The 26338-nt window shown below is 40.2% G+C and overlaps 2 protein-coding genes across 6 annotated transcripts in view; both read right to left on the bottom strand.

Moving 5' to 3' along the window:
- Positions 1–5998, bottom strand: part of NAT10 (N-acetyltransferase 10) — a 37928-nt gene extending 31930 nt beyond the window's left edge. The window contains exons 1-3 of one of the 5 annotated variants that reach the window (XM_072791089.1): positions 5858–5998; positions 3165–3287; positions 2732–2823 (exon numbers count right to left, since the gene is read on the bottom strand). In XM_072791089.1, coding sequence (XP_072647190.1) covers positions 2732–2823; positions 3165–3272 — 200 coding nt within the window. In that variant the 5' untranslated portion in view covers positions 3273–3287; positions 5858–5998. Of the gene's footprint in view, positions 1–2731; positions 2824–3164; positions 3288–5537; positions 5675–5857 lie in introns of those variants that run through there. The other 4 variants (XM_072791090.1, XM_072791092.1, XM_072791093.1 and 1 more) reach the window with 4 other exon arrangements.
- Positions 5999–10216: 4218 nt separating this feature from the next.
- CAPRIN1 (cell cycle associated protein 1) overlaps positions 10217–26338 on the bottom strand; it is a 36820-nt gene continuing 20698 nt past the window's right edge. Inside the window, exons 7-18 of the mRNA XM_072791088.1 lie at positions 24610–24662; positions 24446–24532; positions 22265–22420; positions 22074–22182; positions 20176–20237; positions 19562–19672; positions 19188–19337; positions 18140–18290; positions 15427–15621; positions 14674–14774; positions 13594–13657; positions 10217–12054 (exon numbers count right to left, since the gene is read on the bottom strand). Coding sequence (XP_072647189.1) covers positions 11990–12054; positions 13594–13657; positions 14674–14774; positions 15427–15621; positions 18140–18290; positions 19188–19337; positions 19562–19672; positions 20176–20237; positions 22074–22182; positions 22265–22420; positions 24446–24532; positions 24610–24662 — 1304 coding nt within the window. The 3' untranslated portion in view covers positions 10217–11989. The remainder of the gene's footprint in view (positions 12055–13593; positions 13658–14673; positions 14775–15426; positions 15622–18139; positions 18291–19187; positions 19338–19561; positions 19673–20175; positions 20238–22073; positions 22183–22264; positions 22421–24445; positions 24533–24609; positions 24663–26338) is intronic.

Genomic DNA, 26338 nt, shown 5'->3' with positions numbered 1-26338 from the left:
CTGAATAGCTGGAACAAAGGCCCTCCCTCTGGGCCTGTATTTCTTCACCTGTGAAAAAGGCAGTTGGGCAGGGTGACTGTCACTGTCACTTCTGGCTTGTGCCTTAGCCCATGACTTATAAGCATCAGCTTGAACCTGGTGCTCAGTCACCTCAAGACAGGGCTGGGAGGGATCCCTGGGTGGCTCAGCGGTTTAGTGCCTGCTTTCGGCTCAGGGCGTGAACCTGGAGTCCTGGGATCGAGTCCCACATCGGGCTTCCAGCATGGAGCCTACTTCTCCCTCTGCCTGTGTCTCTGCCTCTGTGTCTCTCATGAGTAAATAAATAACATCTTTAAAAAATTTTTTTAAAAAGGCCTGGGAGAGCTACAAGAGGCACAGAAGAGATTTTTACAAGTGAAGTCAGATAGGTTAAGAAGCTAAGGCAGATGTGCCCAGAACACTGTGAACTGCCCAATTCTGCACCCATCTGATATTTACCAGCTGCACAGCCATGATACTCAAAAGCCCCAGAAACTTAACAAACAGGCAACACGCCTTATTCTTAATCTGTACTAAAAATACTTACCTGCCCAACTATGAAAGAGTATTTACAACAAAATACCTATTATGATTTACAACTACACACAATGACAGACAGCTAAATGCTAACAATGCCCCACGTACTGAGATGAGTGCTTTTATTTTCACCTTTGTGATTTGTCTGTATTTTTCATATTTCTTCCAAGAAAGCTTTTATATAGATTTTTTTTTTTAAAGGCAAACGATTTACTCAAAACCTAGTTTCTTCTAGGCAGAATCAAGTCTCTGTTAAGACGAAAGGATGGTAACTAATCAAATTTAGCCTTTGGAACTAAGTACAATTAAAACAATCTTAGAGCCTGTCAAACAATGCATTCAGCTCAACAAATTATTATCTGAGCACCTAGTACAAACATGCCAGATCATCTAAAAATATGAAGATATAAAGATAAGCAGGAGAAGCCTCCTAACTAAATGAACTTACCACATGGAAGTAAAACAAGACCAGTGTGCAAATGAGCATATTCCCAGGGAAGGAGAACAGAGGATAACCAGCAGGCACCGATGAGGGTGGAGGCGCCTCAAGGTGTGACTACAGGGTTCAGGGGGAAAGTCTGGGGAAGGAGACAGGCCCTCAAAACTGGGGAACATTTCAGAAGATGATGCCAGAGAGGTGGAAGTGGCATCCCAAGCAGAGGAGGCAGCAGGTGCAAAGGCAGGGAATATCCACGGTACAGAGCAGCCAGGGCTAGAGATTCCATTTCAGAGTCAACATCAGAGACAAACACACTTGGGATAAAGGAGAGAGGAGAGGCCCAAGGACAGAAACACACACACTAGCTGGACTGAAGGTAGAGGAGATAAGATCAAGAAAAAGAACGGCTGGAGAAAGCAGTCTGAGAAAGCATCATAGAGGCCAAGAAAGGAGTGCACTTCTGAAGTGACCACACACTGGGTTATCTGCTGAGGAACAGGACTCAGCACCCCAAACTCCCCCAGACACAAAATTATGGGGCAGAACTACCAGGTTTCTACTAGATGGACTGATTCCATCTCCTCAGCCCAGGGGTGGGCATCTTTCCACAGGAATTTGGGGAGAAATACTGATTTCCAACACTGTTGGACCCCAACTGCTATTTCTGCCATGGGAACAAAAGAACACAGAAAGCTGAGCTGTAGCAGCAAAGAACAGAGCAGACAAGCAGAGCTGAGACCGAGCAACAACTGGGAGCATTAGCGCTCTGGGTCTACATGCTCCGAGGCAGAGCTGCAATCTCAGCCCCGTAGGTATCTCCTAGACTTCAATACACTCCCTTCGTGCCTAAGCCTGGTTGTGTCAGAGGTCTGCTATTTACAACTAGGAGTCTTGACTACCGCAGCTTCAGAAAATCAGAGAAGGGCCAACTGTCCGACACAACACTGAACAGGTGGAGAAAGAGCTCTGAAAAGAAGAAGAAAGAGGGAAAAAAGCTGTTGCGTGAAGTATCAGGCTGCCATGACTTTGAAGAGCACAATTTGGTCACAATGATGGAAGCAGAAGCCAGTGAGCAAAGACAGTGTCGCTAGAAGTGCACGAGGCTTCTGTTTCAAGGTGTGTGGCAATAAAAGTGAAAGAAAATGCGAGCCTGACAGATATAAAACGCGGTATGCAGTTAATCTTTCTTTCTTTCTTTTCTTTTCTTTTTTTTTTTTGAGATTGGAGAGCTGAGTATATTCACAGGAAAAAAGAGCAAGTTTCAAAGCGGTATGGAAGTGGCTGGCAGATGAAAGAGGATTCAGGTACTGAAAGAAGTGAGAGAAGAGATCCAGAGTAGATGAAGGGGTTCTCCGTGGACATGGGAGGAAGCACATCCTCCTCAGAAACAAAAGGCAAAAAGAGACTGAAAATGCAGAGGAAATCTACGATGGAAAAAGGCAATTGAAGGCACTTGTATTAGCCAGGCATGATCAGCTTAGGGAAATAAAAAGAAAATCACAGGCAGAAAGCAAGGAATTGAGCTGGGGACTCTATATAGAGCATGGAATGGATTTGAAACTTATTGTCAGGAATGAAGAAAGGACATCAGCTCTACCATTTTCTCTACTTGGAAGTGTCCTCAGAGGTAGCACTTCCCTGATGACCCCTGAAAAACCATGTCAGGGAATCCCTGCCTGGCACTTAATTAAGGAGCAGGAATTTTAAGTGGTATGGGACACTCAGGGCCAAACTTACCTGCTAAACCCCAGCTCTTTCTTATAACACCACAGCACTGAAGGCCGAGCCTTCACGGTTGCTTTGGACAACATGTGATGGAGTATGACCACCTGCCAAAGGAAGAAATCTCAGAATCTCAGGGCCAAAAGAGACCTTAGAGACTGCCAGGCCCAAGACCTCATTTGACAGATCTAGAAAGAAAACTGAGGGCCCGGAAAGGGAAGCGCCCCAGGTCACCAGGCAAGTAGTGCACAGGCAGGAGCTAGAAGCCCGGTCACACACACGTAACCTCATGCTCAGTCCACCCCTAGATCCCCACAAGGCATTTTACTCAAAGAAAACCAGTCAAAGGGATTTAATGCTATGATGTGCTGAAACGGCAGAGGGCCAGTAACAAGCTGTCTCCTCGGGATAAGACACAAACTCAGTCAAGAAGTATACCAGGTCTTACCTGATCCTTTCCTCGGTCCCCGACTACAACAAACAAAGACCTTTGCCGTTCAGCCACTCCATTCTCAATGAGAATCCGAATTCGGTTATCTACCTTCTTCCGCTGCATGGTGAAAGATTATCACTGAAACAGAGAGAAAGGAAACACAACTGGCCATGAACACCAGAATCTGGATGAGGAACATTAGCTGGCAGCCACCTGTGAGGCCTGGGACTGTGTGAGGTACATCTCTAAGTATCATTTTACTTAACCCTCCAACTGCTAAGGAACATATCAGTCTCATTTTTAAAAATCAGGAAACTCGGGCAGCTGGGGTGGCCCAGCAGTTTAGCGTCGCCTTCAGCCCAGGGCCTGATCCCGGAGACCCAGGATCGAGTCCCACATTGGGCTCCCTGCATGGAGCCTGCTTCTCCCTCTGCCTGTGTATCTGCCTCTCTCTCTCTCTCTGTGTCTCTCATGAATAAATAAATAAAATCTTTAAAAAAATAAAATAAAATCAGGAAACTGAAGCTTGGGAGGTAAAGAATAGGTTTCCTCAGCAGGAAAAGTCAGAAGAGGAGCTGTAATTCACACTTCTGTCCAGGAGTTGTTTTTTTTTTTTAAACTTGAAACAATGTTCCAAAAAATAGGATGATTAAAATATATGATGGCATATTTCTAGAATAATAAAGCAGCTCTCAAAACAACTCTTTCAAAACCATTTTTAGAAATTATCTAAGGACAATGGATGTATGGATGTAGGTACTTAGGAGAAGATAAACACTACAGGACAAAGCACAGCATCTTTTTTTTTTTTTAATGCATGTACATAACATACAGGGAGAAAAAACCTGGAAGAAAACACCAAAATGTAATTATTTCTGGATGCTGAGAGTGCAGGTGGTTCTTCTTTTGTTCTTTCGATTATTTGGAGTTCTGGGTTTGTTTGTTTCAATTCATATGCACAACTAATAACGTCAGGGAAAGGAGATCAATGAATCCTACTGTGAAAAAGTGTTTCAATGGTCTCCTCCAGGAGGGGAAAACCATACTGAAAAGCCTGTACAGATAAACCTTAAAACGCACTGTGATTGCATATGATACAATATTGCATGGTTACCATAATAAACACACACCAAAGAAACATCAGAATTACATCAATTCTATTGCTACAACAGAAGAATAAGAATGACAGGCCACCTAGAAAGTCCAGGGCCTGCTGCATTCTAAACATAAAGTTCATCAATTGAACCTTAACTGTGCCTTAACTGTCCTAACCTCCAATCCGAATATGGATCTTTAGCAGGTCTAGCTTAGTATCAAACATTGTTATAATCAATGGCTTCCTTCTCATAAGGAAAGGAGCAAGTATAAAGAGTTCAAGTATCTTGGGTGGCCCGGGTGGCTCAGGGTGTGACCCTGGAGACCCGGATCGAGTCCTACGTCGGGCTCCCTGCGTGGATCCTGCTTCTCCCGCTGCCTGTGTCTCTGCCTCTCTTCTGTGTCGCGAATGAATGAATGAATGAATGAAATCTTAAAAAAAAAAAAGAATTCTAGTATCTTGGGTGGCCCGGGCGGCTCAGCGGTTTAGCGCTGCCTTCAGCTCAGGGCGTGACCCTGGAGACCCGGGATCGAGTCCCACGTCGGGCTCCCTGCGTGGATCCTGCTTCTCCCGCTGCCTGTGTCTCTGCCTCTCTTCTGTGTCGCGAATGAATGAATGAATGAATGAATGAATGAATGAAATCTTAAAAAAAAAAAAAAAAAAAGAATTCAAGTATCTTGGGTGGCCCGGGCGGCTCAGCGGTTTAGCGCCGCCTTCAGCTCAGGGCGTGACCCTGGAGACCCCGGATCGAGTCCCACGTCGGGCTCCCAGCATGGAGCCTGCGTCTCTGCCTCTCTCTCTGTGTTGCTCACGAATGAATGAAAGAATAAGTGAATAAATAAAATCTAAAAAAAAAAAAAAAAAAAAAGAATTCAAGTATGTCGCGGAATAAAAGTGGCAGGACTCCCTCTCCGTCCGCGGGGCTCGGAAGGCTCAGTGAGCGCCCCGCAGCCCCGCAGCCCGCCCGGCCGTCGGGAGCCGCCGCGGGTGACCTGCTCGCTAGGAAGGGACTGTGGGGGCCCCGGGAGCGAGACCAGATAAAGCCTGGACTTCACGGGGCTTTCACGGTCCTTGGAGAAAATACTCAAGCGGAACAGGTGAGGGGCGCTGTGCAGACAGACACGATCGGATGGGAAAGGCGCCGGCGTAGCCAGAGGGGCTGAGGCAGGCCCGGGAGGAGCCCGCGCGAGCGTCCCGGGGCTTCAAGGGGGCAGGGTGCAGGGGGCCTGAGGGGCCGGAGGGGCCTGAGGGGCCGGAGGGCCGCCTCTCCTTCAGCGGCGCCGTCCACGCACCTGACAGACCCGGCGCGGCGCGGCCCAGGGGGTGGGAGCGCGAGCTCCAACGGCTCACGGCGCGGCAGGGGCGGGGGGCGGAGCGCCCAGCGCCGCCCCCACGGCCCGCGGCCCCCGCCGCGGAGAGCCGAGCGGCCGCCCCCCGCCCCCCGCCCCCCGCCGGCCCGAGGCCGCTCGGGGAGCACGCCGGGGAGGCGCAGCCCGTGCCCCAGGAGCGCCCCGCGGGGAGGCAGTCGGCGCGCGCTCCCGCCGGCCGCCGCGGCCCACGGAGGGCACGGGCCGACCTCGACCCCCTTCCCGAGCCAGCCCGCGCTGGGTACCTGCGCCCGAGCCCGGGGATCCCGGCCGGCAGCCAAGCGGAGGCACGTGGGGCGCCCGGACGACTCGCGCGGCGGGGAGGGAGCGGCGGGCTGCCCGCCGCGGACGCCTGACCGCGCGCTGAGGGGACCTCGCTCCGCGACGCTCGCCGGGCTCAGGCGCCGGGAAGCGGCGTGTGCGCAAGCGCACTAGCGGGGCCCTTGCTCGCCCCGGTCTCCGCGTGATGACGTCGAGGCCCGGAGGCGGGGCCGCAGCCCGGGGGGCCAGCGCCGCTAGGACCCTGCCTCTGCCGGCGGCAGCCGCGGGGCGGGCGGGTTTGCCTCTCCTCGGCCGTAACGGTCAGCCCAGGGGGTCCGCGCCCCAGCTCCGGCCACTGTGCCGGGGCGAGCCCGGGCTCCCAGACGGGCCCGGGGCCGGGTGTTAGCCCAGGGACACGAGACCGACTCCAGGGATCCGTGCGTAACGCTACCGACTCTTTTATTTAGTTTCTCACTTTGATGTGACAAAACGAGGAAGCTGGACTAGCAGGCCCAGTTCGCTCGGCCCCCTCGGCCCCCTCGACCCTCCGGACCGCAGGAACGACCCCGGAGCCTGCGGGGGGCAGGGCGGCCTCTGCCCGGGGCCTCGGGGACGCCCCCTCCGGGCCGCCTCTGGGAGACCAGCCCTCGGGTCTGTTCGCGCTAAGTTACTTCGCCTCCTTTCGTCCTCCATCCGCCGCCCCTACCAGCTCCAGGCGAATTCGCCCAAGCACAAGAACCACCCAGAGATTTATACGTTGGTGTTTGGGCCAAATCGTTGAACTGCAAGTAAACAAATCCCAACCGCTTGCTTCACAGTTCTTGGATACCTCAAAATGTCTCAAGCCGAACTCAAGTCTCTCAGTGAAACTCCTTCCCCAAATCAAGACACTTCCGATTCTAATGTAATCACCACCGCCGCCCATCTAGTCCGATATCCATCATTTTCTAATTCACTCAACAAAAATGTCTATTGTGGGACACAAGGGATCGGGTGATCAAAATGTTCCCGTCATTCATGAAGTTTGCAGGATTCTGCCAAGTTTTAAGTGCTATTAAGAAAACAAGTATGCATAAGCAAACAGTGACTAAGGATATGTTTTAGCGGTGGACGTGGAAGGCCTGTGAGGTGATGACACTGGAACAAACACTTGAATTTAGAAAAGAATGAGCATTAAGGATATTTGAGTGAAAAGCCTTCCCACGCTGAAGATGTAAGGTAGATTTCTAGATGGGAAGAATCCTGGCAGGGTGGCAGCGTAGCCCATGTACCCAGACTGCAATGAGCAAGAACAAAATGGTAGGAAACTAGGCCTTAGGTAATGAATTCACATGGAACAAACTTTAGAATTCTAAGTCCGATGGGAAAACCGGTGGAGTTTGGGGAACCAGGAAGTAAAATCTGACTTGCCCTCAGAAAAGGCTCATTTGTGGCTGCTGTGCAAAAATCTCTGCAGAAGGACAAGAGGAGCAGCAGCCAGCCGTTCCAAGCTACTGCAGTGGGTAACTGTAAGCTAGTCATAGCGGTGGTTACAAGTGCTAGATGACTCAGGATATATATATTTTCAAGGTAGAACCATGCACTTTAAAGCCTAGACACAAGAGTATGAAAGAGGGGGGAAAAATAGCCCAGGTATTTGCCCTGAGCAAAAGGATGAATGCAGGTTAACTAAAGAGATTAATTTGAAACACTAAAAAATTCAAATCGAGATTAGTACTGGAGTTCTGGAGATTTGGGGACCTAGGAATATTTAGGACTCAATGATTGTATTCAAAGTCTTTGGATTAGATGAAATCACTAGGGAAGACTGAAGCTAGACATCAAAGTCTCACAACTTAAGCCCAGCAAAGGATACAGATTACTAAGTGGCTAGTGAGACAGGAAACCTGTAGAATCCATTCACTATCGCCCTCCACTTTATGCTGTCGTCATTTCTCACATGGGCTACTCCAATGGACATCTCTCGCCCCATACATTTTGTTCTCAACACTGCATTGTGTTATTCTTTAAATGGCAACTTTATTAGGTGACCATCCTTTACCCCACCCCTGTCCCCGTACAGTTTAGAAACCCTTCATAGTTTCCAACTGTTGAGACAAAACTTAACATGGAACATAACTATAAAGCCAACTATAGTACCCTTTACCTGTTTCTTCAACCACTAACTACAAAAACCCATACTCTTCCCACCTAAGATAGCCAGCCTTTCTCAGTCGCTGGAGATTGGGCCTTTGGAAATGCCCTTCTCACCACTTCCCTGCCTAATTATTCTTCCTTCAAGTCTTAGTTCAATCATCCCTTTCACGTGTTTCCTGATCATTTTGACTAAGATCATAACCTATCTCAGTCATGGCCTTTGTACCTGTCATCAACCATGTTGCTCCATCATGGCATTTGCTACATTTTTGTGTCACCATGTCATTAATCTTTGTTCAGTAAAAGCAGGAACCAGTGATTTTGTCACCAGAGTGCTTACTGCTTCCCATGAGGCTTGGCAAAGGACACCCAAATTTGCCAAATGAAGCCTTAGTTCAGTGGCTTAATAGAGTGTCTCCCTAATATAAACAGAGTAATTAAAGAAAACTAGTACTTACAATAAAAATACAATACTAAGACTTGCCTTTACTAGATCAGGTGGTTTGTACTGCCTACACTCCATGAGCCAGTCTTCTGCATGAGACTGGATTGGGCTTCACAACAGCTGTTAAATTAAGGTATTAAGATCCTGACTGAAAAAAGCTGGTAGTCTAGTCTCCTTAGAAGACAAGGCCACCAGAGATTTTTTTTTTTTTCACTTTTTCCTTCTCTCCTCTCACAAGTAGAACTTCAGAGCTTTGCTCAATAGTATATACAACTAATGCAGACTTCACTCAAGGAAATGAATCAGATTTTAATATTTAATCTAATGTAATTCAAGACATTCACTATTCTTTTCCAGTATTTTTCTAGAACTCAGAATGAGATAAGGTATAGAGATAAGCCTTAACAATTTACATTCATTTTGCTGATGGTTTCCCTCCTTGCTGACTCTACAGAAGGGATAAGCTCAAAGGCAATACTTCTTTGAATATAATTTATAGTCAGTAAAACTTAAAGTGCTTAATAAGAACTCAAGTAGGATGAGAGTTCAGGAACTTAAAGATGAAATGAAGAAGGATTTGGACTCAGTGCTTACCTGTATCTCATTCCCCTAACCAGATATATTACTGAAAACATAATGAACAGTACAAAATTCCTAACATTGTTGACTATACTCAACTGCCTTCTACATTTTATGAACTGGTTGTCAACAGAGCACTTAAGTTATTGAGGCCTGAGAATATACATTCTCATGCCTCCTATAAGTGGCAAAGTCTCCCACATAACAGCTGCATACATAGGAGACAAAAGAACTGCAGAAGCTAACTGATTAAAAATGTTTAAAGGATATCTGATTTAATATCAAGATACAGTGATTGCAAAAACTCTTCCATATTCTTAGGGATATTAGGATCTAGAAATAAAACTGCTCTAGCGAAGGTCATCAATGACATTCTACCTTAAAGCTTTAAAATAGAAGTCTCATTATCCACGAGAGGATTCATACTGTGCATTTAAAAAGTACTTTATATGTGGAGTCTTACTATACCGAGAAGCTACAGTGACACATATGACAGTCATTTCCTTGCAACTCTGCTAAAATAAGCATTTGACCAAACAAAAGGCCTTCTGCAGGTAAAACAAGTATTCACATATTATACAGGACACTTAGTACCAAGACTCAGATCTTAATGGGACTTTTTTTTAAAAAGATCGCTGCCTTATAATGAGGCACTCCTTTAAAAAATATAGTCTGAATTGAGACATAAAAGCTTAACATTTAGACTGTGATGATAGAATGCAAAAAAAAAAAAAATTATAGTATTTCCAAAAGAACAAACGATTCTTTTAAAAACATACATAGAAATAATAGAACTACTAACACCTTTACACATTCACAACATCTACACTAATGCATAGAAGTTTGAAACCTAGAAAGCAATTCTCCCCATCCCATCTCTGAACTGATTCAGAGATCACTGTATAAAGAACTTATTCAATTTTAAATGTCATGAAATTGTTTTCTACACAGATAGCAAATTTAGTTTTATATATAGGATTGTAAGCATACACATCTAGGGATTACCCAATAAACCACGAATATTTTATCTATTCCCCATAAAATACAGCTAACATATGGTTGTGGTACATCCCAGGCAGATGTCATTTAAAGCGCACAACGGGAGGTGCTAGCAAGAGAAATACTCATTTGCAAAAGTAAACAGATAACCCTTCCAATATGATGTACCACAACCACACATGAGAAAAGTCAAGAACTTATTTTATTTTAAAATAAACATTGAAGACACCCCCCCTTCCCCACCACCCTACAAAAAACTTTTGAATGTGGAATGTTCAACAGCCTATCCATTTTAGTAGGTTACAAAACCAGCAAAAACTCCAGTTGTCTAACAATGAATGTTTGAGAATAGTTTTGTGTCTTGTTTTTGTTTTTCTTTAGTAGCTGAGCACCTACTGGAAAAATTCCTTAGCTAAATGCTAATAAAACAAAATTCAATTTCTGCACAGAAAATACCATTAACTTAGTATTAGTATAGCCTTTGCTGAGTAGATGGGATTAATTCTCCATGAAGTCAAAGTGGAATATGACAAGCAGCATTAAGTTCATAGGCACACAGAACTAGTGCTCAAACTGCTAGCACAAATTCCAACAGCATATAAATTACTACACTGTCCTCTTCATCAAACTTGTGACTCTCCCTATGCGTCTAAGTGAAGGGATCACCACTTTGAATAAATGCCTCCGTGAGAATATTAGGGTTAGACAAAAGATAAATGCAAGTACTACAGAAACAGCTGCTGGAGATAACCATAAAATCTGAAACACTAACAATGCATGGGGTGAACCACATAAGCTGCTAGCTGTTGAACACCAGTGTTTCAAGATACAACTTTTATAAACATGTTTTATTTGTTTTGCTTATACCATCAGAACTGAAACTACTGTCTGTCATTTCCCTAAAATAGGGAAATCAATCTAAAACACATACTGGTGCTTTTCAAAAGATAGCAATTTAAAAGGGTGGTAGCAGCAGGCATTTGATATCTTTTTCTTTTAAAAACCTTCAGGCTGCAGGAAAAACATGTGACCAAGAGTGTTATGATTATCCATTAGATATTTTCATCAGTACCTGTACCAATTTAGGTGACAATACAGCAAGATCTGAGGATTAGTGACAGACAATGTACATTATAAGGAATGATAGATAGTACCAATCCTTACAAAAGTCATTGTCAGAAGAAACTGTTAAGTGTTCAAAAAGGTATCTAAATACTTCACATTAAGTACAGAAGCGGCCATCCAGATTACATCCCATATTTGTTGCATATTTTTCAAAAAGTGCCAATCAAAGCCCAATTTTTGCATTTTGGCTTTGTCTTATTATAGTATCAGCTGTTAAAAAGCAATTTACATGTGTTGTTTAACCACAGTTGTTTGGCCAGAGGATGAATAGTGCTGTGTCAAAGCTGGTAGCCAGCCTTTTATATTAAGGGCCCATGCATAATTTGGTATGCATCTAAACGTTTAGTGCTCCAATTTAACCGGAAAAGCTGTGAAATGCAGTTGTTCTGCCAAACCACATTCCACTCCTTCTCGAAGGGAAATATTTTAGTTTTTGTCAATTACCATTTGAATAACTCTAGGGCTGATTTGTTGATTTTTATCCAATGTCAGAAGTTAATCTTGCTTTTTCCAAGCCACTTCAAATAACTATGGAGATATCACCCTGTAAAGTGTATTATGTTTTACTCCTAAGCAAGGGTGAGGAATCTGAGTATCATGTGCAAGGCTCAAGATGACGCTTAGGAAGAACATGCAGAATAAAAATAGTTTCCTTCCATATCCAGGTAATATAAAGCTGACAATTGTAGTCCTGTCTTTATGGGATGAAAACAGTCCCTTTACAATAAGTTTCCTGAAAGGGAGAACAAATAGATAATAACTCTTCTGGTAACATATTATGGTACACTGGCCAGTGTGTTTTTGGCGTTTAAACATAATCCTGTGAATCAGATTAATTCACTTGCTGAGTGTTCATTTGCGGCATCCCTCTGTTGGGTCTTGGGGGCCCTCCACGACCTAGAAGACAAAAATGGCATTTGGTTTTTCTTTCAAATATTATTTGCTTTGCCTTCAAGCAGATTTTCATCTGAAGTCAAGAAGCATGTGGGCAGCTTGTCACCACATTATTAGGTTTAAGAGGTCAATTCTTCAGTGTTCACCTGTCCTGGAAGTTGTCATGCGCAAATTTGCTCATGTTCTCTAGCTAAAAGAAGAGTAGAGCTAATGGAGTATTCCACCAGTACTCATTCATTCATTCATTCAACAAGTATTTATTGAGTGCCTACTATGTGTCAGGCACTGTCATCAGGCGTTGGAAATAGATACAGCAGTGAAGACAGACAAGGTACCTGCTCTCATGGAGCTTACATTCTAGTGTACACTCTAGCTTACATTTCAGTAGTAAGTAACATCATACTATCAAAATTAATAAAAGCACCAGAATGAAAAACAGACCTTGTTACCTAAACTGTTAAAAAGAAACTACATAACATTCAAAATTGTATAATGACTTGTAACAGATAAAATAACTTTTTACATGCTGTTAAAACAGATTTTTAGCTACCAGTCAACTCAACTTTCATAGAATATGCTACAAGGTGAGAAAGAACATAACCCACATTCACATGCAAATATCCTTTGATACTTCAAGTCAGTAATTCCCAAGTGATCCATTAATTTAAAAATAAAATGCACCTTTTTGCTGGCCAGTTTCTACTAGCATTGAAATCAAAGTACTTTGTATTCCTCCTTAATATACATTTTATACATGTTATGGCCAATAACTAGAGGAAACCTATTCAATTTAACTTCCCTTAAATCAGAGAACCATTTAGAACTTCAGATCATATGAAATGCTACTTCTAATTATTACACAGGTTGACTTCCTGGCCAAACAGGAAACAGTTTTCCTATGGTAAGAGAAAAAAAACCAGAAACTCCTTAAACCTGTAATTTTTAAATATAGTTCAGGAAGTTAGTTAGGATTTTGGATGTTTTATTTAAAAGTCAGAAACAATTTGAAATTTATATCGCTATTAATGATCCAAAGGCATTGAAATTTCAGTTAGTTCTATCACTTCTAAATGGTTCTCTAAATGTAACTATGGCTTATTTGGCCATTAAAGGATTTCTGACCCTAAAATATAATATGCATGTTCAAAAATGAAAGAGGAATAATAATAAATTTATATAAATGTTCAATCTCATTCCAAAAATGTCTTACAAAAATGTTTCAGTAAGTACTTCCTAAAAACATTTAGCAGGTTTTAGGACCTGAAAAATAATTTGCAGTTGGAAAAACACTTTTTCTGAGGAGGAGAAATGTTCTAGTTTTCAAGACAATTTATATAGTAACAGGGAAAGTCATTCAAAAAATTAAATTTGGGTTCAAGAGAAGTTTTAGAAACAGAGCATTTCATTTAATCCCTAGCAACAAGTCTGGTAATGATAAATGTATTCCTAACATGTAACCTACATGCAGACTATGGAACAGCTCTTCCAAGGCCAGAACAGAAGCTCCACTTAGGAGCTAGGATCACCACCACAAAATATTACCTCGTGGGGCTCCCCGTGGTCCACTCTGCCCAGAGCCTCGCTTGAAATTCTGCTGATATCCATCCTAAAAGACAAGCTAGTTAGTACTGAAGAAAAGGTAATTTTTTTAATGCTTGCTTACTCATCTATCTATTCTGTCTTAACACAAAATTCTTCCTTATTCTTTTACACATTTCATAATATAGTAAAGCTAGAAGTTAATCTGTAATTGTACTTCTGTATTCTCAAGAACATTCAATGAGATGTTCTCTACTCTTAAAAATCACTTTCTCCTACACAAATTTATTTTTATTCAAGTATAATTAACATACAGTATTATATTAGTTTCAGGTGTACAATATAATGACTCAATAATTCTATACATTTCTTAGTGCTCGAGATAAGTGTACTCTTAATCTCCTATTTCACCCATCCCCCTCTCCACCTCCCCTCTGGCAACTACTGAGTTTGTTACCCAGTTGAGTGGTTTGTTGTTCATCTCTTTGTTTCTCAAATTCCACATTAGTGAAATTGTACATTTGTCTTTCTCTGACTTATTTCACTTAGTATTATATACCCTCTAGGTCCATCCAAGTTCTTGCAAATGTGGTATGATTAATACATGTATCTCATATATATATATATATATGAGATATATATATTATTCTTATTTTTTCATCTATTGATGGACACACTTGGATTGCTTCCATATCTTAGCTATTATAAACAAAGGGGTGCATATATCTTTTTGAATTAGGGTTTTCATTTTCTTTGGGTAAATAACCAATAGTGGAATTACTGTCATATGGTAATTCTATTTTTAATTTTTTGAGGAACCTCCATAATGTTTTTCACAGTAGCTGCATCAATTTGCAATCCCACCAACAGTGCATATAAAATCATTTTTAACAGACTCTATTAAATGAGTACCTATATTGAATGCTAAGAAAAGCAAGCGTCATCATTTTCCATAATAAAGTATCTTGTACAAAGGTACAAAATTAGCCCCAAATTACTTAATTACTAAGTCCAAACAACCACATCTGTCCATTTCATTGGTATACTTAGGTCAGTTTATATTTTAAAGCAACTTCTACCTACCCGCTGATAGCCAGAGTAGTCCCGGGGAGCACTGAACTGAGACTGTGTATAACCACTGTTTGGAGTGTTAGAGAATGAAGGGCGGTAACCATCATATCCTCCTAAAATTTAGGACAAGAAAATAATTTTCTTATCTATGCAAGGAATTTTTATTTCTCACTACTGATGGAGGTAAGAACTGAAAAACTGTAAGCCATGCTAGTTATTGAACCTAATTTCTAATTTCCTATCATGATCCCATCTGTTCCTAAATTTCTGAGTATTAACTTCCTTAGAAGAGGACATTTTTACCCATTCATTCATGCACACACATCCCACATACACAAAAATCCCCATAAAGTCTCATAAAGTATGAAAAGCAATTATCACCTAGAGAACATGGAAAACATGGATTTGACACATACAAATAATCCATTCCTAATTTTGTCAATTTAAATGCCTATAACAGGGGCACCTGGGTGGTTCACAGTTATGCATTTGCCTTCAGCTCAGGTCATATCTTGGGGTCCTGGGATTGAGCCCTGCATCAGGCTCCCTGCTCAGTGGGGACCGTGCTTCTCCCTCTTTCCCCCTGCTCATGTTCTCTCTCTCTAGATAAAATCTTTTTAAAAAATGCCTATATTGTATTAAAAATGTTTAAGTTGTACAGAGACTAATGTAGACAAACATTACCTTTCACCAAAACTATAGGACATATTTCTATATACTTTACAAACCAAAAAAGAACATGAACTTTTTTTTTTTTTTTTGTACCTCTGAATCCATTGGCAGGGCCCCTGTATCCATTCATTAAGCCTCTAGCACCACGGGAACCACCACGAGACACACCACGACTATTGTAATAGGGCTGACTGCTACGTGGAAATCCAGTGTTCTGCTGGGGAGGCTGCTGATGGTTACCAGTCACTTGGTGGGGCTGGTCCTGGGAACCATGGTAAGTGCCAACCACTGTAATAAAAAGAAAAAATGTGTACACACACACACACACACACACACCACACAAACAGCTCATTACAATCTGTTCTCTCACATTTTCTGGTTTAAGAGTTGTCTTTATATACTTTCTCTTCAAATTGTCTTTAAGTTTTCATATTAACAATAGGGAAAATTATACATTAATTAAGTCATCAAGTCTCCATTTTTCTCCCACCCATAATTAATAAGCTAAAGGGAATAGAATTCTCCAACAATTCCAAACCTTTAGAAGCACATACAAATGTGTGAGAGCACAAAATTCTATCTTTCCAAATGAAATGAAAACCTGTACTATTAAACTTCTTCTGAGGGGCATCTGCCTATTAACACAAGAGACCTACAATAATTCAAAAGAAACTTTACATACTGGAACATCACAAATACCATTTTGTATCATTTAATTATTTCTTTTCACTATAAAGCTCCTTAGTGATAAAAGCTTTCTTACCCTTTTAAATTTCCCTTGATACTTAGTGAAACACACAAAACCATACTCTCCCATAGCTAGACAAGCATATGGTGGAATATTCAGTAATTATAAAGATAAATCAGCACTTTTAACTTACACCTCCCTTAAGGCCTGATTCCATTTCAAGTATTTTAAGTACAACCAATTTACAAGACAGTTAAATAGTGCTCACGCTGGCACCCAACCTGATGAGGTAAAGAGAGGATCCTAGAAGGTTCATACTAACCTTGCATACCCCCTCCTTCCACAATGAGGATAAGTCTAGAATCTAGAAATCTTCAAAAAGTATATCCTGAGGTACCTGTCTGGTATTACTATAGTGCTTATAATTCATGATAAAAAAGAAAAACAGGATGCAAAACTACCTTTGGGAGATGAGGAAGGCAGACACTAAGGGAAGGCCCACATCCCAGGAACAACAAAAAAAAAAAATCAGCCAGCCTCTTGCCAGCCTAAATAAACCTCCCATGTTTAGGCAGAGAGAAAAGGTGGTGTAATTCTTGAAAAACTTCACCTGATACATTTTATATCCTCAAGAAACCCCAAACACATTTATCAGTTCTTAGAATGCTTTTTTGCAAAGAAAAAGCGCAAGTATGCCTAGGAGAAGGGGTAATGGCTCCTTTCTGAACTATGCAATTAATGGACCAATTATACTATTCACAGGGTGATCTTTCTACAGACTACCTTTCACTACATTCTCCAAATTCAAAATTACACACAAGTATGATTATAGGTAATATTTTCTTTCTGAACAGACTCATTCACATGCATGTAGAGAGTAGTCAAAAGTAAATTTTCAACTCAACTTTTTTATCACTAAGAAATTTATTAGTCTTGGTCAAATATGACTGCATGAAAACTCACAGCAATACAATTAAAGTGTGTTCTTCATTTAAAAGTAGAATTCCTTAAAAAAATAAAATAAAAAGCCACCAGAATTTCTATAAAAGTGTTTGGTACAGCATAAACTCTAAGTCCATAAATAATAGCTAGAATTTTGCCATATCCCTCTTTCAGGTTGTTCCTGACTACATAGTACAATTTGCTGTGGAATATGTATAATATTAGGGGCCTTTAGACTTTGTGCTGACATGCTTATGAGAACATGGCAATAATTAAAGGAGCCTGAGAGCACGAAGCCCAGTTTTATCACTCAGGAGCTGAACACAGCACAACGGATAAATACGTATCAGATTACAGCTGATTCAGACTCCCTACTATTTACTGGTGCTGAATACTGTAAGGATATGTAAAAATTTAATACTGAAAAATCCATAATGTTGATCCAAGTCTATCAAGGAATTGGCAATTAGAATATTTCATAGTTATTTAAATCAGTCTGGTAAAATTAAACTCCTATGATTTTAGCAACGTTTGCTAGCTTGTTGTGGGATGCCAATTAAACAACCTGGGCTCTACATAACCAAAGACCGAAAAGCAGGTATTTCATGCCTTAAAGAAATCTACAATTTATCTTTATCTTCATTATTGTGATGGGTATGGTAACTAGCCAACTTAGGAATGACTTTACTTATCAACAAACACTAGATTTATGGTACCATATACCATATACAACTACCAGGAGATTTTTGCATGTTTTATCCTAACTAATGATTTTTGCAGTTATCCTAACTGATAACCAACGCAACTCCTTACTGCTTCTTAACTGCGCAACTGACTTCCTACCTACCAGCTATCATGCTACCTGCCTCCACTTAATTAGCAATTAAAAGTAAAGCTGATCATAATTTAAGTAACAAGTTTAGTCCCACTAAAATCACAGAATGAAATGGAAATATTATGAATGCTTACTGATCAAAAGAAAATTGGTGTCAGGTCTCCAAATAAATGCAAATAATTCACATATGGACTTGATTTAATTCAGGATGTATAATGAAAAATCTATAAGGTCTACTAAAACAAAACTCTTAGACACTGCCACTCCAAAATCTAAATTCTAATACTGTCAGTAACTATGCGGGAAGCAAGCAGCCAAGGAAGTGACACCCGTTTTCCTACCTGTTTGAAGCTGTTCTTGCTGAAGGTCTGTTTGTTCTACTTGGTGAGGCTGACTAGAAAAGCTCTGGTTATAACTGGCCTGGTACTGATTTTGTTGTTTCAAAGTTTCTGGTTCATTAACAGGAGGAACTGGGGCATTCATATTGAACACCTGTAAGTAAGTAAAGTAAATAAAATAAATGATTACTTCATCCCTTTCTGCTAATAATTTCCCTGCTTTTAACAAGGCAGACCTCAATGCTGGTTTTACCTCAGATGTAAATACATTACAGAAGTCTCAAACACATACACTCTCTCTCTCTCTGTGTATGTATACATATACACACACACACACACACCCCACACACACGTTTAAAGAAGAGCCTAAGTAGGGATCAAAATCTAAAAAGACACACAATCAGCAGCCTTGGAAACGCTATTATAAATGAGAAAGCTTTTTAAAAGATGCAAATCACGGATACACGTCACTTATATAAATTAATTCTATGAACTTTAAATTTGAACTGAATATTTTATTCATTTTTACTTTTGACATTTTAATCAAAAGTTAATATTTTAATATTTAACTCTATGGACTTTCCCATGAGCACTGATTTAGCTGCATCCCATTACACTATTTTCAACATCATTTTCTAGAAATTCTGCAATTTAGAGATGCTTACTGACTAAAAAAGCACAAACTATAATGTGAAATTTACTATGTGAAACTTGAGAAAAATAAAAGATTAAGCAAATATGGAAAAATGTAGACTACTGTTAAATCTAGGCAATGATTTATATACACACACTGTAGTAGTCTACTTTTCTGCATGTTTAGTTTTGGTCAAATGAAAAGGATGAAACGATAAAACAGGAAGATGTGAGCACACAACTCCTAAGACTTAAATTTATCTCTGGGAGCAGGAAAAAAATCAGTTTATGTTCACTTAAATATACTCTACAGTTAGGATAGATGCACACTCAAACACAAAGCTGAAAGAAGGCCTTTTTTGTTGCGACCCTGGCATGATCATAGTATACACTAGGCATTTAATGTTAGTTCAATTACCGTTTGCATGGATTGGAATGGAGCTGCATTTACATTGATTCCACTGCTATGTAATGGTTTGCTTGTCCCAGCCTGGAATACCTGAGGCTGAGAAGCAGCCGGAAGGGATGATGACGCTGTAGTCTGGTCTGTATTTAAAGAGATTGTTGCCTATAACACAAAATGAATAGATACACTTTAGTGGTAAACTAAACTTAGCCAAGTCTACTATCCAAGTCTTAGTATGTTTAGAAATTCAACTATTTCATAAAAGCAAAATACTGTATTGCATGCATTAGGTCCAAAAAGAGTCACAATATTAACAGTATTTACCTCTGCCCAATTCATGAATAAGTGCCTCATCAAGTTTATGTTACCTAGTAACAGAAACTTGCCTGAATCTGGTCAATTGGTTCCTTTTGTGGTCGTTGCTCTGTAGCATGAGAAGGCTGGTACAAGGGTTGAGATGCTGTATACCCCTCACTTGTGGATGAAACCAAAGGAACCTACACAGAAATAAAGCAATCAAAGCTGCTTTCTGTTATAAATCAAGTCTAATACAGACAGGGCTAAGAAACAGATACGCCCGTTAAAGAGACTATGAAACTTAACTGCAAAAAAGTGCATCTAATATTAAAGCTGAAAGTTAAATAAACCCAAGTCCAGTTATGAAGTCCCCAACAAATGCTTCTAAATGGCAATATCTACACTAAATTTTAGAATTAGGACATTTAAAATACGTCTTCTGAAATTCTACTCAGTTCAAAATGAAAAAGCATCTTTCCTTATAATAAACTATTATAAACAGGAGACTTAACAAAAAGACAGTATTTTTTAAGTTATTAAAACAAAAGTAAATGTAACATGGAAATTTTAAAGGCTGATAGCTTTTAAAATGCCATGCCAGACTTAGACAATGATAAAATTCATACCTGACTTTCATAATTTAAGAAAGAGACCCAAAACCTGATTAAAAACAAACCTGCAGCACTATTTCTGTCACTCTTACCTGTGTAGCTTCTGGTTGTACAGGAACTTGATTAGGTTGAGCAAGTCTAGATTCAGAATGAACTGTAAAATTGACCAAAAATACCCAGTTATCCAAAATCAAATTTCTTCACAGAAAATGTCTATAGCCAAATCCTAAAAGAAAACTTTATAGTCATCATGAAAATAATTTGGCAAAGTACAGGTAGGAGTTAAGCTGTCAAGTGGGCATTTTGGTTTCCTGGTAGTTATTATTAGTCAACTCTCACAATGACTTTTATTTTGGAGTTCTGCTGAAGACATTAGTGAAAAAGCACTAACAAAGAAGTATAGAGCAGAACACGCAGGAATCAATGCCAGAGTTACCTATGAAAATAGCCTTACTCAACACCTTAGATAGGTAATAACTAAGTAATATTTTAACATTATCAACTTGCAATATAATCATAAATGCTTCCATGGGAAAAAATTAAAATACACCTTTAAAAATCCTATATTCAATTCAGTGTGCATACGGTCACTCCCACCAGTCTTCTAACTCCCTTCCCCAACAATGGTTAATGAATCAAAGATAATAGGATCTGTGGTTAGTCATTTAGAAATCACCCATTTTCACTGGAGAGGCTAACAAACTCAGTATTAAGTGATTATCGAAATAGCTTACAGGTTATATCAATGCTGTATGTGTTGATTTTGGCACAACTTTCCAGCTATACAAACTTTCTTCCTCTGAACAGAATTCAGAAAATGAACACTAGTAATAGGAACTCTGATTCCTTTACAGAAGGCCTAATCCTGATATGTTTTCTAACTTTTGATAGAGCTATGAGAGATATGAGCTCCCTTTACACTTTGGAGAAATCCTAACTTAACAAGTTAACTGTGTCCTTAAGCGTGCTTCTATTCAGCAACTCCTTTTATGACACTGAAGATTTACAAGACATTAAATGTTATTTTATACAGTTCCACTTTTGTGCCCTTAATGATGACATGTTCTGGGAAAGAAACCAAGACTCAAAATTATTAATGGTCCCGAAAAGAGATGGTCCATTTAACCCAGTACAAGACACCAACAAGTCTATTTAGTGCTGCTATTTCTAATAATAGTGTTAAGAAAAGTAAGAGTTTGAAACTTCAACTATCTTTTGGCCTATCTTCTTCCCCTTTCCTCATAAGCATCCCCTTACCCACTTCACACTGTTATATCTCATTTTTATTCATGTAAATAAAATGTTCAGAAATTCTCCTAAAAAGCTCTAAGCATCCTTCAGAGAAAAAATACCTCTATTATTTTTATGCTTAATTTTCTTTAAAAAACCAAGCAAAATTGGTCTATAATGTTACAAATCAGGAAATGGTTCCCACAGGGCTGGAAGAGAGGGTAACCAGTGACTAAAAAGGGACACAAATAGGCTTCTGGGATACAGGTAATGTTCCATTTCTGGGTGCTGTTGTGATCAGTTTGTGAAAACTCATCAAACCACATTTACATGTACTTAAGTCTACATATGATAATAAAAGGTTTAAAAAAGCAACAGAGGGATCCCTGGGTGGCGCAGCGGTTTAGCGCCTGCCTTTGGCCCAGGGCGCGATCCTGGAGACCCGGGATCGAATCCCACATCGGGCTCCCGGTGCATGGAGCCTGTTTCTCCCTCTGCCTGTGTCTCTGCCTCTCTCGCTCTCTCTGTGTGACTATCATAAATAAATAAAAAAATTTAAAAAAAAAAAAAAAAAAAAAAAGCAACAGAACTAGTTATTTATATTACAGGGAAAAACAATAACATTTTCTTATCATATTAAAGGACACAAGATCCAAGAGTTAAGCAAATATTAGAAGGTAAAAATTAATTTTCACATACTTTACAAAAACCTGAAAGTGCTGGCCCTATGTTTCTCACATAAGAATATACCGTAACTAACCTGGAGGGCAAACCAGCTGGGGCATGTCCATGTTTTGTGTCGGATTCATAGGCTGTGCAGATACAATGGCAGGATCGAGTGTCTGGTTTTCAAAATCCAGCATTGAATCCTACAATTTAGGATATGATGGAATTAAATGAAATAATGTGAACACTTAAACCTTCAGGTAGTTCTGCCTCAACTCCACCTACCTGTATGAAATTATAGGGCCCCTGCATCTGCGCCATAAGGTCCTGGACTCGCTGTCTTCTCACAAGGGGATCTGCCTGAGCCACCGGAGTCAAAGAGTGGGGCTCTGGTACTGAAGGAGACGCAGCCTGAGGTTGCTGCTGGAGTGAATTCACCACCTAAAGGGGAAAAAGTGGGAAAAAGCTACAGACTGGGAAAAAGAAGAGCTCCATTCATAACCATCATGACAGGTCCTCAAACTATATAGGACACTACACTGTAAACAGAATAGTAGGCTTTTAATGTAGTTACTCAAACTGGCCACAATGATAAATTTAACATTCAGTGCTATCATTTCTATGGTGTTCTCAATTCCAAAGGATCACCATGTAGCTCTTCAGATTTACGTTATAAACTGCTTTCAAAGATTACCCATACTTGCTTCCCCCAAGAATGTATTGTGCTTAACCTGCTATGCCTTCTACGGTAATTAAATCTGTATTTATCAAATACATACTCATCTCAGTACCTCATATATAGTCAGCACTCAAGAAAAGTTAGTTATTATTATCATCAAACTTTGGGTTCCTACCATTTCATTCTCTCTGCCAATATGATAGGATCAAGCCCTAGCACCGTATCTAACTTGCTACAAAAGCCAACGCTCACTATACCTACCTTTTTCCTAGATCTAATCATTTCTCCTGATTATTTGTAGTAACTCTCTGCTCTTCTGGGAAGTCTAAATCACATCAAATTTACATTCTATCTGTCTTTTAAAATTGGGCAAGTCATACCTGGTGAGCCTGGATAAATCATAACCTTACTTCTTTTATAAGCAATAATGAGATAATAATCACTACCTAAATTGTTATCATGAAGATCAACTAACTGATCTGTCATCTCACCACGATGCTCAAAAAATTCCTTAGAATTCCATCTGAATAGCTTTTAGAAAGGCCCTACCAACTAAGTACTTAAGAACAAACCATACTGGCACAGTGCTAGGTATGATAATACATTTTTCTCTCCCAGTAACATGCAAAAAGTACTTAACTAAAAGCACTGTTACTTCCCAAACCTTCCTACTTTGCCAACACATGCTTTTCATTCCTAGTATTCAATAAAGCAAATACGCTAATTCATTTCTACCTCTCTACCCATGCTATTATATATTTATTACCTCACTCCCCTAAAAAAAATACACCAAATCTACTTAGTCAAGGCCCAGGGGGTTTGCATACCTCTTATAAAAATCACCACTCTACAGATCTTTCAGATCTATTTTTCTTCTAATCCTCTTCTAACATTTCTGAACTGCCTTGCGTAATTCAGAAATAAATACAGTCTTGCTAGTACTTTGTGGGACAGTGTTTTCATCCAAACTAGGTAACTCTCTAAAGTAAAGGACAAGTTTTTTACTGAATCTATCAATAATGCATTTTGGTACATCAATAAAGAGCTAAAGGTACTGGTACAATTACACTTTGGAGAATGATCTTGATACAGTAATATTAAAGAGAAAAGCACAGATATATAAAAGGAGTCACCTAAAAAGGGGATGGAAAAGGACCTCAAGGACAAACTTGGTAAGGCATTTTGATTTTATCTTATAGGTAACACAGCACCCTCTAAGAATTTCAAGTAAAAGCAACTTATTCAAAACTAACTTTTTTAATAATTGACCTGTGAAAGTAAATATGGCCTGAGGCAGTCAGAAAAGAAAAATATGAAGGGGAGTACCTGAACTAGACATTAGGCTCTGAAAACAGGTAATGTCAGCTGAGCAACAGAATTAAGAAACACTAGAGGAAGTCTAGAGTATTAGGGAAAAGGAGGAGTCTAAGATGACATTCCAACACACCCCTTAGGAGGTGGGCCTTTTCTGAAAGCTATCCATGTGGAAGCTCAGATTTTTATAGAGCAACTTGGTATGAAAAACACACAAATCATGTACTTTAAAAAAAATTATACACAAATAACTATATATAAGTTTTCTGTAGCTGGAGCAGCAGAGATTCTTTTAAACATCCACAGGCATAAATTATCTTTTAAACATAATGATCTTGTTATGTTTATCAAGTTTGTTATGATAATAAATGTACTAACACTGCAAAGGACTAATAATCTTTATTTGTTCTTGAGAGCTAAAAATTACTAATAAAAACAAAGGACATCGACCTTGCAACCAAGAGGATGCTTACCTCCACTGTTTCGACCGTCCACTCATCTACCTGCTCCTTTTCACCACTGCTGAACTGTGTTTCTGCCATAAATTGTCTATTTACATACTGCAAAGCAAAGTAAATGTTTGAGAGCTCTGCTTGAAAGGCAGAAAAAGAAAGCTAATGTTAAATAAAAATCATACCTCTGTTGATTCAACTTCACTTTGTTCAGTGTATTCTTCTGCTGGCTCAGGCTCTAAGAGGTTAAAAAATGATATACATGAATGTAACAAAATCTTTTTAAAATTAACAATTCATTTAAACTTCAAATAGCTTATAAGTCTCCGTATTTTATCATTCTTTCAATAATATATTTAGAAAGAGTGTTCTTTACCGTTTATTCCAGAATGAAGTAGGTTCAACAGTAATTACTGGATGAGGTATAATGCCAATAAAGAGCTAAGTTAAAACTTCTCTCTAGGCTTAGAAGTGATACTATAAAGCAGCATACAGATTAAAATCTTACTCTCGTACTTTAATCACTTGGTAAAAGGAGTTAAAGGTGGGTAGGAGACCTCCTTATGTTGATCTGCAACCATAAATGTGTAATCTTCCCTTCTAGTTTTGTTTTTTTTTAAGTTTTTTTTTTTTAATTTATTCATGAGAGACACAGAAAGGCAGAGACATAGGCAGAAGGAGAAGCACGCTCCTCACAATGAGAAGCCCGATGTGGGACTCGATCCCCGGACCCCAGGATCACACTAGAGCCGAAGGAAGACACTCAACTGCTGAGCCACCCGGGAGTCCCCTTCTAATTTCAATCTAATAGGTTAACACTTGCATAAAGTGCCTACTATGTGCCAGAAACGAGAAACATACTTCACATATTGCTTTCTATTTTTTTAAGATTTTATTTATTTATTCATGAGAGACAGAGAGAGAGAGAGAGAGAGAAAGAGAGAGGCAGAGACATAGGCAGAGGGAGAGAAGCAGGCTCCCTGAGGTGAGCCTGATGTGGGATTCGATCCCAAGACCCCGGGATCACAACCTGAGCCAAAGGCAGATGCTCAACCACTGAGCCACCCAGACGTCCCCACATACTGCTCTCTAAACAGAGAATCTGAGATGTAGAGAAATTCAGTCACTTGCCCAAAGTTACATAGCTAATAAGCGTCAAAGCCAAGATTTCAATCCAGGCAGTCTGATTCAAAAATCCATGCTTTTTAACCACTACAAAATTTATGCTCTGACAATGACCACAACCTGAGCTGAAGGCAGACGCTCAACCACTGAACCACTCAAGTGCCCCAAGAATCACATTTATATATAAAGACACAAATAGATTAAAAAGATGAAAAAAGTATAAAGTTCAGGATTACAGAGTTATAATAACCTCAACATTTAAAACACACAACACACACATGCCCCCATACTATTCACTTTATACACTAGCGTGATAAATAGTAATAAATCTGGGCATGTCAGCCACAATGTACTTAAAAAGCCCTACAACATTTCCCCTCAATTATCGTCCAGTCCAGTAATACTGCAACAACAAAAAAAATCAGTTTGTAACAGTGATCAAGACCAGTAAATAAAAAAAAAAATAAAAAATAAAATAAAATAAAAATAAAAAAAAGACCAGTAAATAAATGATTGCTATTGGGGGGGGGGGGGGGGGATTCCCCTAGAGGGAGAGGAAGAGAATCTCAAACAGACTCCACACCCAGCATGGAGCCAGATGCAGGGCTCAATCTCACAACCCTGAGATCTTGAGCCAAAATATCAAGAGCCAGGGGATCCCTGGGTGGCTCAGTGATTTGGTGCCTGCCTTTGGCCCAGGGCACAATCCTGGAGTCCCAGGACCAAGTCCCACGACTTGGAGCCTGCTTCTCCCTCTGCCTGTGTCTCTGCCTCTCTCTCTCTCTCTCT

This window comes from Canis lupus, chromosome 21, assembly GCF_048164855.1.
Source record: "Canis lupus baileyi chromosome 21, mCanLup2.hap1, whole genome shotgun sequence".
Taxonomy (NCBI): Eukaryota; Metazoa; Chordata; class Mammalia; order Carnivora; family Canidae; genus Canis; species Canis lupus.
This window is presented reverse-complemented; position numbering and strand designations above follow the sequence as displayed.